Genomic DNA, 13,137 nt, shown 5'->3' with positions numbered 1-13,137 from the left:
AACTATAAATGAAGACTTTATGACTTAGTAAAATATCTGGATGTATATAGAGATTATAGTAACTATTTCATTTCCCTAGCAATTTTTATTTATTATTGAAGATACTGGATCTGAGTTTTCTCACATTCGTGTTTACAAGTCAAGATTCTTTCAGTGGGGTGACAACACTGTAAAATAGATCTGAAAAAAGGATCAGAACCCTTTTATTTTTAAGTGTTTTGTTCCTCACAATGTGCTTTTTTTCTTATTTTTGATCCTGCAGGGAAAACGTGCTGATTTTGTGACACCACAGTTGTGTCAGTAGGCCACAGAAATAGGTTACATTTTCATAAAGAAAGAGGCCAGAGTTCTCATCCTCTCTAAATTGTGTCGCTCCTTTGCCTGCATTGCTTTACTCTGGATGAGGATCTGACCTTAGGAGTTCCCTGGTAAAGCAAACAGGGCATGAATTTTAAGGAAAGTTCATTTTGAAGGGAAAATCTGATTTCACACAAATGATAGCACAATTATATATATATATGTATATATATTTTTTAAAGAAGACCCTATTTTTCAGTTTTGCAATAATGCAGAATTTTCACTTGAGACGGATGCGATTTTGCATGGTAGTGACCAGGCAGAAAATCACCGACCCGAAAAAACTACAGAGCTATCATCTTTCGGATGTTTTTCTTCAGTTTTCCGTACGATTTATTTTTTTCATTTAACATGTTTTCTTTTTCATTTTGAAGGTAGGCTCCTAATACAAACTGATGAGCTGCTGCCCTGTAAACTCCGCTGTGCCTGCCAAACCCTCCGGCCATCCTGTCTGCACACTTACTTTCACCCCGGCTCCCTCACAGTGTCTGCCTGGCCATTTATTTAGCGAAAGACGCTCCTGTTCTCAGTTACTAGCGCGTCATTAAGTCTCGCTGTCCTGAGAGTAACACAGGTATAACCAGACGCAGTTCTTGTCCCTGATATAATTAATCCTGACAAGCTTTCCGCCTTCCACGTTTGCTCAGGTGTAAATGCGTCTCTCTGGCTACGCAGACACATAAACCCAAGCGTAGAACTGCTTTGCTGATATAACTGTGGAAAAAAAAGCCCCAAACCCCAGCTTGAAAAGCAGTATCATTTTCTTTGAAAAGGTGAACACAAATCTCCTATGTCAGTTATACGTGCTTCCCATGGGTTTAGTGGAGCTGGCGCTTGAGAACCAGGCATTGCAAACCTGGGTAAACCTTACTCCTGTTTGAAAATACCCTCCTGAGCAAACCTACCAAACATGAACGTGCTCTTACAGAGCGTCTGCAGCTTCCTCGTTGTCCTTTCCTGCCAGCTGTAGTAAATATGTGTGCAGAGTACGTAGTTGTGAGAAGTCCTGGCTTTGCTGGGAGAAGCACCAGAGGTGGTTGCAGTGACAGCTCCCCTCCAGAATACCCATGGGACACAAGAATACAATGTAGCAGCTTCAGAAAAAGGTTTCAGGGTGTTTGCATCCAGAAATACGTGGTCGGGGCATATTAGTGATTTCCAGATCGTTATGTGCTCAATGTATAAGACTTTCCTGGTGGATTCAGGCTTATGTCTTGGCAGTATAGGAGGCTGGTGTTGGCTTGGACAGCATAGTCCAGAGTAGAGGTTTTTATGGTGGTTTCTGGTGTTACTTACACCTGTGTGGGGGAACGCACCCGCGCACACGAGTGCTGCTGAATAGCCTTCAGGAGAGGATTCGGGACTTCTCTCAGGGCAGGTCTGTTGTCTGCCAGGACATTCCTGTGTAATTGTATATATGGTGGGGTAGTCTTACAGAAAGTTGATTCTTAGCTGGCTGTGGAGATCAGAAAACGAAGACAAGCCTTTCATCATCTCCCCTGAGCTCCCTGCCAGCAGCGGTGGTGGCTCTCGGGGGCAGAAGGCATCCAGCCCTGGCCTGCCTTGCAGTCGGCAGGTGAGCGGGGTGCATGTGCTGATTTCAGGGGTGCTTCGGAGCCCCCCATATTAGAGGGACTGAGCACAGACTTAACTGAGTTCCCTGCTCTGTCCTGTATCCCGTGTGTAACTTGGGGCAAGGCACGCAAGGCTATGTTTTGAAGATGCTGCTAGAGCTACAGCTGGGTCGTTGGTTGCTGTTGAAAACCCCGGTTGGGTACTTCTTGTATTTTTCTAGGAATTTAAGACCCAAGCAGATCAGGCTCTTAGGCTGTCAGTGCTTCTGTTTCCCATCTGTAAAGTAAAAATAGCTCTTCCCTTATCTCACTTAGGTGTTACAAAGGTAAAAATATGAATGCTCACGGGATATTCACATACTGGAGAGGCAGGGACCGTGCTTGTAGATCAGATAGGTAGAAGAGAGCAGGGTATTTCATGCCGCCAAATATGGCAGGACGAGAAGCTCTGCTGGCTGTGCTGTGTGGCGGGGACAGCGGGGCTGGGGGAGTCACTCCGGGTGTCTGTGATCTGTGCAGGAATGTCACTTGGGAAGATGTGCTGGCAGGTGGGGCCCCTGGAGCGCCTTAATAAAAGGCAGTCACTGTAAAGTCAGGTAACTCAATTTTTGTGCCGAACAAATGGATTAATTAAGAGGCCAGATTGGGGCATAACAGGAAGGTATATTACCAAAAAAATCCCGACCCTTCACTGGGCAACTGATAGAGGATATTTGTGGGAATAATAAAATGTGTGCTACAAACAAAGAAGTTAGCCGCTAAGGAACCAAAATTGTATTATGAGACTAGAACAGATGGGTAACCCATAGATAGATGCTGCTGTCTTCTGATTTACTGCAAACAAATCGGGATAGCTCTGCTATGCTGGTAGTAGGATGCTCAACTTTTATTTCCTGGCCCTAATCACCTGATATGAATATAAAGGTTTCAAAGGGCTATACTGCTGTCGTATGGCCGAGATCGGTATCCACTGACTCCACTGGCTTACGTTACATGACTCTGCTGGTTAACATTACAGATTTGCAATTGGAACTTGGCAATTTTGTTGATGAAAGGCACGAAGGAATATGATGCAGCTTGCTCTCTCCAAGTTCTAAGCTGGGGGAGATGCAGCAGACGAATGTAAACACTTCTTTTCTGCCATTCCAGTTGGCAAATACAACTTGGTAAACGCACACAGCAAAGGCATTTGCTGCATATGAAGAAGCCTTTTCAGGGTTGTTTTTTTGGTTTTTTTGAGACTCATCCTTTGAAGTTAGTCTCTGATTTACCACTGAAATGCTAGAATAGTTAAAATGAAAGCGCTCCAAGGACCTGCTTTGCAAGTAATGGCTCCTCTCAAGGTTATGGAGGCCTTTCAAGGTTCATTCTTTCAAACACCTTTTGACTTGGCAGGACCTCGATCATTACTACTATTTGCGTTGGAGTGGTGCTTGAAGGTCCTGCAGCGCCGGTTACTGTACAGCATATTTTGAGACCCTGCCCAAAAGAGCGTACTGTCTAAATACACGAAATGCAAAAGGGTGGGAGAAGAAAATACTGTCCTGATGGTATGTCTGCCTGGCCAAATGGCCAAATTTGTACTTGGAACTTCATTAGGGTAAGGATATCAGAGCAGAGAGCGTGCTTAACTGCTTCTTGTACTCGCAAAGCGGAGGGCAGAGTTCAGCTTTTTTTTTCAGATGCGACGGGACAGAAGCCAGCTGTCCGTATCGCTCTTTCACTGACAAGAGTCCTAACAGCAAAAGCACTTCGGCTGTAGAGACTTCTGCCAACTCAGCTGCGCCTATCAGGGCTTGCACCTTGTCCAAGATAGCTGTTGGCAGCGGCAGCCTGGGCCCTAGGCATGGCTCTCAGAATGACCCGCTCTGGGGCACCTTTTAGGTGACCTTGTGTGCAGTTTCTCCATTAGTAAGACCTTGCAGATTGGGCTTCTGAGGTCCATAGCCTCTACTCCTTGCTAGGTTTTTTGTTATTTTAATCATACAGTAGGAATCCTGAGCAGCACGTAGTGAAAGCCCGTGGGATACTCTCTCTTAGGTTTTAAAATAACAGGAGCATCAGGCACCCCCAAGCAGAAACTGAGTTACAAAGTTTCATCTTCTGATGTCCCTGTTGAAAGTGGAATGCCCCTTTTCAGACTAAAAGCAAAACTGAAGACTTAGAGGTATTTTTGGCTTTCAGCCCAAATAATACCTTTTTTTTTTTTTAAAAGGCCTAGACAGTCTTGGAGAGATTAACTGTGACTTGATTAAAATTAATGCTGGAAAAATTGTCATTAAGAATTAAAAGAGAATAACTTATATTTAACAACATGGCTTTAAGGCAAATTTGTACAGTTAGGAAGATGCAAATAATAAAAAAGAAACCCTCAAATGTGGAAGACATGCTTCCTTAAGTACTGCTGAAAATCCTGATAATAATATCTCAATCTGGAGTTGTGGCAGCCTATATTTTAATCTGGGTATGTTCACTCAAAATAAAAAGCATTCCCTCCTGAACCCCGATGCATACCCAGCCCTATGAGGAAAGATTTTTTGATTGTGATTGCGATGTTACAGTTTGGTAATTCGTTCTGCCTTGATGAACATTTGCACATGGCTTCCCCTGAGCCTTTTCCTCCATCCTCTTGCCCTCAGCCCACTCCACCTCCGTGCCGGCAACCCCCCGGGTAAAACAACGATCCAGCCCAGCGAGCGCCGATACATGAAATAGTAGCAGGACTTCTTTGCTTTGTGTTGTTTTCTTTGCAAGGGAGAAAATGGGAGTCTTCACACAAGGGAAGACTTTGTTTTCCTCTTTCTGTTGTCTGTGATCCCCACCTGTTGTATATATGGTAAAAATATCTGGGACTTATAACCCAGCAACAGTACGCAGCCAGAGTCATGTGTGACCGGGTCAAACACACACTCGCTGGAGGGTCATGGCCAGGTTACTAAGTCAAGGCTGGCAAGTCTCCACGATAATGTTTTCTTTCTCTCTCACTTTTTTTTTTTTTTTTTCTTCCCTTCTCCCCTTGTCTGTCTTCCAAACAACAGTTTAGGGGGGAAAAAAAAAAAACCAACCCTCGTAACAATGCAAACTATTTAAGCATGACAAATTCAAAGAAGTTTTTTATTAAAAAAAAATTGGATGGGGGGGGTTGAGTCAATGATATTTTGGATTTAATTTTATAGTATAGTTTTATGTGGCACATGAAAGAGAGAAATTTGTATTGAAACAATTGAGACCCACTTTCCCAGTTCCTGGCTCTTTCCTGGAAGATGATTAAAAGCAGACTTTTTTTTCCAGACGAGACATAAAAATTAAATGATCTACAGTATATAGTTATTTTTTCAAATGTTTGGAGGCTTATAAATAACTTCTACAATCAAATGCACACATACAAGCAGCAGAGAATCTGGTTCTAATTACTTGTACTTTAGTTGAACTTTGGCGTTTCCTTTGACTTTCTGCCTAATGTATGTGAGCTGTGTGCCTTGCACTCCTGCAGTGAATTCACAAAAAAAAAAAAGAAAAAAAAAGGCAAAAAATCCAGACTCTGGTTGGTGCCAACAAAAATGAGGGTTAACAGAATGTTTTGACCAACTGCAACACTTTGCTATTCACCCTAATTAGCTGAAATTGCTGCTTCCCACCAGGGACCCTTAGCTCAGTATTGAAAATTCCCTTGAGGCTATCCAGGAAATGCCATTTGCTTTACAACTTCTTATTCTTTTAAGACTCAACTGTCCAAAGTGTGCATTAACATACAAGCTTAATAATCTGAAGTTTCTAGCGAAAGGCAAGGCATTTCATAATGCCTGCCTGCTTCTAGTTGGTCACAAAGTAAAATACCTCCTCCATCTGTCAACATGGCTTAGCTGGCAGTAAATTAGCTCTCGCAAAGCACGCTGTGCTTTTAAAGATCTTATCTGCTGCTTTATCTAACCTTTAGAAATATTTGAGACATCTTAGGAATTGTGAAGTGACCGATTGTTTGAGAGTCCCTGTGTGCTCAAGCGGCATTCAGGTGTTGGGTGACAGCACTGAGGCTCTGTTTTCTCAGGTGAGGAGGGACCCTGAAGTGTCACATCCCCCAGGACAAGAGAGCAGGGCATGGAAAGAAGTAGCTTTTTTTTCATTATTTTTTTTTTTATTTCTTGGAATTCTTCCTAAAATTGTAAGACTGCTTTAAAAATGCCTCTTCTGGAAATGTCAACTGCCCGCCCACCATCCTCTCTTTTTTCCACCATGCACATGCAGATGTGCATGGAAGAGTCTTCTGCTGTCGTGCATCCACTAGCCACCAACATGATACAGAAATAATGCCTTATACCTGCTGAGCACAAATTGCTACAGATGCCTGCACCGGATTTCTGCAATTCCGTGCTGGCAGCACATGCATTTTTAAATAAAACAGTTAAAAAAGCTAAATCCAAGGAAGAATAGTAAATCAGAAGCCAGAGTAAGAGTCAAACATGTGTAACCTGAGTTTGAGCCTTCTCCAGAAAGCTGTACATCTTGCTTGTGATCAAAAGTGAATGTTCTCAAACTGGATTTTCTTATTAAAAAAAAAAAATCGAACTCTCTAGACAGTTGTTCAGCTGATGCAAGTATCATATTGAAAAGATTAAGCCCCTTTAGTGGTGCATATATATATATATGGGTGTTTTAAGGAGGGCCTTCTGGTTTACATTGGCTCTTTCCTTCTCATATACCTTTTCCAATTGTCCAGAAAAAAATTCTTTAGTGGCACCTTCAGCTCTTCAGTTGCTGGCTATGTTGTGTACTTAGGAACTGAGCTGGTTTCTTAATCTCTTCTGGGTATCGCAAGTTCCTGGTGCTTGGCCGGTGCCTGACAGACCTCTGTTGTACTATGGTTCGTGACTTGAACATTACCATTGGATGCTGGTGCTTGTTTAGGATGAAATTATCAAAAAAAGCAGAAAAGTATCAGTATTATTCCTCAAAGACTGCTTTCCCCAAACTGAGATCACAGAAGGATCGCAGGAGTGCGGTTGTTTTATTGAATGACACAACCTTGTTCTCCCATGGGGAGCCTAATAACTGCCTTTTAGATGGACTGGGAGAGTTGAACGAGCTAATACAAAACACATTGTCTGCTGGTGTTAGAGTTTTAAAGCTAAAATTTTATCATTCCACAGACTGATTGGAAGCCACCATAATTCATGTTACAAGCATAAAATAAGGCACAGAATGTTTGAGGCCTCTCAAGGGCATTTGATGAATCTAACTTTAATTTCAAAGTACTAATAGATTATTGATTCAAGCAGGATGGTTGTGCAGAGATCAATAACAGAGCACTCTCTGTCTCTCTTAAATACCAAAAATTACTGTTGAAAAGAAATGGTTGTTCTCATATCTGTTTTCATTAAGAAAAAACTTCTTTAAAGTTTGCTTGGTGCGGTAGGAACCTGAAGATTTTAGGTTTGCCGAGGGTCAGTGTATTTTATGCTAAAAAAGATAAGTATAGTTCTGGACATTGTCTTAACATGACAATTTATGGAGCCACATAAATTACGTTACTTTTCTGTTTTTTCACAGCCTCGTTGTTGTTAGATATATAAATAAATTGTTCCTGTTGGAAAAATATTTCTTTGCTTAGAATCAGAGCCTTTAATGCTTCAGTCTAACATTTATTTTCTTCTCAAGAAATGTCCGTCCTTGAAGTTGATAGTAGCTTAACCCAAGTAAAAATGGCAGAAAGGGGCCCTTCTCTCACAAGTAATCAGAAGTTGCATCGTGCTCCGTGATGCCCGCTGTGAATTCTGTGGAACATGAGTTGACAATGAATCATGAGTTTAATACAAATGTATCATCTTTGTAATCTGAAAAATATCATGTACAGTAAATCTTGTCTAAGATTTTCCATTGAGTAATATTCTTTAGGGCCTGCTGTTAGTACTCTTGAGATTTAGCTCTGCTGATAGTGCCTAATGTTTCTGGATAGATCTGAGTTCACAGATCCTGTCATTTCTGTATATCTGTTGAAAAGTTAGGGGGATTTATCTGAGAAGCAGCAGAAGGGCTAGGTGAAACATGAAAATGTATTGCACAGCTACAATAAATGTGAGGAATGATGACAGCATATCACAGAAAACTAATGCAGATGTTTTGGAAAGATGTAGTTTGCATGTTTTATCTCACATCGTTGAGCTTTCACATCCTTTCCCTGAAAGGGATAACTGGCTTTTCAGCAGGTTCAAAACAAATGACCATCTAGAAATATTAAGGCAATAAAGGGATGTGGAGTCATTAATGTGTAAGTAGCTTTTTCTCAGAGAGGTTTCCTGATGTTACAGATCCATAGTTAGGTAAGGAAGTGTTGCTGGGTTGAGCTAGTTTTACTGATGAAAGAAAAGAAGACTTGTTCAAGTAATTTTCACTTCGGGTCTTATACTTAGTTGTTTGTCTCTTTATGTATGTCCTGATGCATGCCCCTGTCCTGTTGAGGCAAAATTGCATGTTGGAAGTGTTACCTTTTGTAGAAAAAGGCAAGAGATACAAGAGCTTTCCCAAAATGAGGTACCAATTGGAAGGGTACATGGTGCAGTTTCCCTTTGAAGGCTGATATCCAGTGTGCACACACACATCCCATGCAATTCAATAGGCTAAAACCAGAACATGAGCCCAAGGTTGTCCATTTTTGGAGCCTGGTAGGAGATTCAAGCCATATATCTGATGTAAGCTGAAGCTTTTGCGGTGTAGAGTAGCTGGATCATGAAAAATGATCAGGTACTTAAAAATAGACTTCTGAGGCTATAGCATGTTGTCCTGTCACTACTTGCACTACTTTAGTTCCTCTTAAATTTTGCTAGGAAATACAAATGAATGTTTATTATCCAAAGATAGAGATGGGCCAGTTTGATAGTTATAATACAGTAAATAATGAGTAATTTAAAATTCATTCTTGAATCATTAAATTATATTTCTTTTTTCTTTTGTAGCAGTCGAAACTCAGAGCACCAGTTCTGAGGAACTTGTTCCGAGCCCTCCTTCACCGCTTCCACCCCCTCGTGTTTACAAGCCCTGTTTTGTCTGTCAGGACAAGTCATCTGGATATCACTATGGTGTCAGTGCTTGTGAGGGATGCAAGGTGAGTGCCACCATCTCCCTTTTCTTTTATAGGACTGCATTTCATTTTGGAGAGGGGCAAAGCAATAAAATTTCATGTGACTTGGTTGTGTCCAAAGATGCCTGTACTTTTCTTGTGTGAATGAATTCCAATGCATGAGTAAAGCCAAGTAAACAACCATCAAGCCTGGAATTATTTCCCTTCATGACTTCCAACAAAGTATGTCTTTAAGGGACTTCCGTAAGTATTGACTATCATGAGAATGCGATCATAGATGCAGGGATAATCAAAGAATAAAGTGAAAACACATTAAGACTGTTCACTGTCCATCTGTAGGTCAGGTATACCCTGAGAACTCACATGGCCGTTGTCTGCTCTCAGCCTGGCTTTTTCTGTGAGCTGCTACCTCTGTGTATCCAGGGGGTGGAATGTGGGAAAAGGATCTGATCATCTGGAAATTTTTGGCATAGTCTCTATCTATCTAACAAATCTCAAATCAAATTGGGAATTTAAGGATTAGCAGGTTGGTATTCACAAAATTTAGTCTGGTGGACCACAGCGCTGGCGCGTCTGCTACTTTCCAGTGCTGTAATTGTCAGAGCGTGAACTGACTATCCATAGGATGCAGTAACATGATACACTGTTCTAAAGTAGGGGATGTCTAAAGACAAGATACACATCAGAGAAGCAATGTCAGCTAAACCATGTGTGTATGGCGATAATTAGAGGTGTACATACAGCAAATGTTGTGCGTGCAAGGAAGAAGGTAGTGTGAAAAATGCTGAAAAAAAAGTATCAAAGGACAGATGTTCTCACAGTTAGCTTCCTTAGTTATGGCACCCTAGTGCAATGTTCTTTTTTAGCAATTAAAGAAAAGACCTATGATTTTCATCCTTCAAATTAGAATAGGTGCATAGTGCTTAGTACAGTGAAGATACTAATTCATGTCAAAAATGTGACAGGTGCTATATCCATGTAAGTGAAGTTTTTAGAATAAATAAAAGCTATTTTTCTGGTTTATTTTTGTGAAATGTCATAATATTTTTCAGATACTGTACTGCCATTTTTACTTTATCCTTTGAACCTGCAATTTCTTCCATGCTACTGGCCTTTTATAGTGACAGATCATAGTCCTGAGTTTGTGCCATTAGGCAAAAAACTATAGGACTGGAGTCTGGCTCCCCCCTCCCTGCAATTTTGTAATTATAGATACCAAAGTAGTGAAAGTAACTATATAAGCTCACCTCAGTTTCAGAATGTCTTTCTGATATTGAGGTTTTCCTTGGATATCATGTCTGTATTTTTTTCTTTTAGATGCCACAAAACTATCAAAATTTAAGTGTCTATTAGGAAAAACTGGTAAGAATATGCTGTAGCTGGTTTCATTAAATAGGAAATCTCATCATACTCAGATGCTAACATGCAAGTGGTGGTGTCATTTGCTCACCCGCATGTTCCCTCTAAGCACAGATGTAATTGCAGACTGTGGCAGAAAGGTCACATGTCCCTAAGACTTCATTATTTTTGAAAAATATGCAGAAATATACTGTATGGCTGGTATTGGCATACTGCAAAGCATTTTCATAAATAATTAAAGCAAGGCCTGCTTGTCAAATTACTTGAAGAAATCCATCTTGTAATGTGTTAGCCCTTATTCAACAACAACAAAAAAACCCGCATTCACTTATTTGCTGCTTTGCAGGACAGGGTAATTCAGCGCTCTGCAATAGCTGCTGTTAAAAGGGAGAAAAAAAAAAAAAGATTAGTTATATACAAAACCTGTCAGTCTATGAGAAATAACAAGGTTCCAAAGTAATCACTTGGCTGCTTGAGACTGGTAATATTTGGGTTAGTTGATGCTAGCCCTTCAACAGGTTGCACTAGGATTTGATTAATCTCTTCCACTTACTGAATCCACTTCCTCAGTGAGTGCCAGGAACTGGCAAAGAACACGATGAGACCACTGAGTCAATTAGTGGTCCCTTTGGTGGACAGTCATTTTCTGTTGAAAGTTGTCTGAGCTTTCAGGTCAATGGAAGTGATGTGCTGGATGACAGCAGTACGTGACCACACCACCAGAGACAGCCTCAGAAACCTCTGCGTTGCCAGTTCCTACTTTTTCTCTGAAGAATGTTACCCTTTTCTCTTGAGCCTTTTTGGACTGTTTGGTTTTGGGTTTTTTTTCCCTTCATCTTTGCTCTGCACTTGCTTTCACACATTCATTTCTTGGTCCTGTACTATAAGAAAGCTGCCACCTTGTACTTCTTACTTCTAACCATCCAGGCTCCTGCCTGTGCTCAAGTCTGCCTTCACCCTTGGTTCTCAATATCAGTTCTTCATGCTTCTCTTTCTCTCCAGCTGCCTTCATACAAAAATTAGCCAGTTGCTTTGTGAGTTTAAATAAGCACTGAGCATTGAGGACTGCCACTAGGGAAGCCTTGTCTCCTGTGGATCTCTGCCTTTCAGTTGGTTAACCCAAGTTTATTAGAGAGTCTGTGTTTCATTGAAGGCTTCTGCTCGGTATGGAGCTGGAGTTTCATGCTGATTCTCTGGTGAATCAGGGAGCAATAATAGGGAAGAATTCATGTTACAGCCTTTCGTCTAGTTAGGAAACACAGATTTATTTCTCCTTTATCTCAACACACATCTCCATGCAATTTCAAAGAACTTTATTTTCTTTGAGATTTGCAGTTTCACTAAAGCTGACCGGCATGTTCAAAAGCTGTTGGGATGGGGAGGCAACCTCGCTTACAGACAGCTGGGTTACACAAAGCTCATTCCATAAGAAGCTAGACTAAAATACCGGCTGCATCAAGTATTAATTTTCTTTTTTTCCCCTTTTCCTCTGACCTTGTTGCCATTTTCTCTTTCTTCGCCCTTACTTCCACCATTTCTTTCTTCACCTGACTCGCAGTCTCTGTTCTGTGATGTTAAATCTTAAATTCACTCTTTTTTCCTCCTGTGTTGCACCCCCTCTGCTCTGAGGTCCTTTTCTCAAGTCTTTTCCTTTTTCCTTTCTGACTCATTTACCTTTCCCTTCGAACTCCTGGCAGTCTTCTTTCTCGAGGGAAACACAAATGGAAAACTCTGCTCATATCATATTTATCTAATTAGGGCCCCATTCCTTTTGTTTTTCTGTGGTGGCTCTCCCATGGTTTTCTTCTAGTTCTCTCTCTGTTTCCTTCTCCTTCACCTTTCTACTATGAGCTCCAGTGAAGCTGCTGCCACATTGATCATTAGCGGTCTCAGTCTAGTGCAAAGGGACAGCTTTCTGTCCTCAAGGTTTTGGGATCATGACTGCCTTTGGTTCGGCAGGCTTTCTTTTTCCTGCCTTTCAGGGTTAGATTCTCTTCCTACTTTGCTTACTGTTTATTCAGTGTCTCCTTAAATGGCTCTTTATCCACTTCCCAATGCTGTTCCCTGAGGTTCAGTTCTTTGGTTTTCTCTCTCAAAAGCATCACCTACTGAACTGTTTTATGGTAGGCCAACAGGGGAGGTCATGGCAATATTCTGCTCATAAAGACTGCATTTTTAATGGGGACCCCTCCAGCCAGGAGCCCTTGGAGAGCTGTGGGTGGTGACTATGACTTTATGATGCTCAGTTTGGAAAACACTGCACTGTCACCAACCCGTGGATGATTTCCAAAGTTACCCCCATCTCTGACTTCTCCCCTGCTGTCTTTCCCTGGTGTGTCCTCTTGCTCACCTCACTGCTACCTTGGACACAGAGTTCAGGAAGACAGAACTTTCCATCCTTTCTCTTTGTGACATCACCAACTAATCTCATGGCATGCAGTTCTTTCAGACATCATGCCATGATGATATCATTTCTGATCTGCAGCATTGTAATTCACATGATTTGTTGTCCTTTTTCCTCCAGAATTTGCCTGCAGCTGCCATCATTGTCAAACCATTGCTGTGGGCTTCTTGTGTGGTGATTAGATTGGTCTCTTCTCCTGTCCTTCCTTCCCCTTTTCGCCCCTCATTATTATCCCTGGACCTTACTCTTTCAGATACCTGGGAACAACCTCCTTTGCCAAACACTTCCTCAGTGTTCTAAGCACCCCTTTTTTAAGTGATCCTTCTGTATTAACTCGTTACCAGAGTCTTCAGTAATGCGCCCCTTTG

General features: G+C 41.4%; 1 protein-coding gene across 1 annotated transcript in view; it reads left to right on the top strand.

Moving 5' to 3' along the window:
- Positions 1-13,137, top strand: part of RARB (retinoic acid receptor beta) — a gene marked incomplete at its 3' end in the record, with an annotated part of 190,708 nt that overhangs the window by 116,897 nt on the left and 60,674 nt on the right. The window contains exon 2 of the mRNA XM_035894117.1: positions 8,882-9,030. Coding sequence (XP_035750010.1) covers positions 8,882-9,030 — 149 coding nt within the window. The remainder of the gene's footprint in view (positions 1-8,881; positions 9,031-13,137) is intronic.

Source organism: Egretta garzetta, unplaced genomic scaffold, assembly GCF_000687185.1.
Source record: "Egretta garzetta isolate BGI_Z169 unplaced genomic scaffold, ASM68718v1 scaffold94, whole genome shotgun sequence".
Taxonomy (NCBI): Eukaryota; Metazoa; Chordata; class Aves; order Pelecaniformes; family Ardeidae; genus Egretta; species Egretta garzetta.
This window is presented reverse-complemented; position numbering and strand designations above follow the sequence as displayed.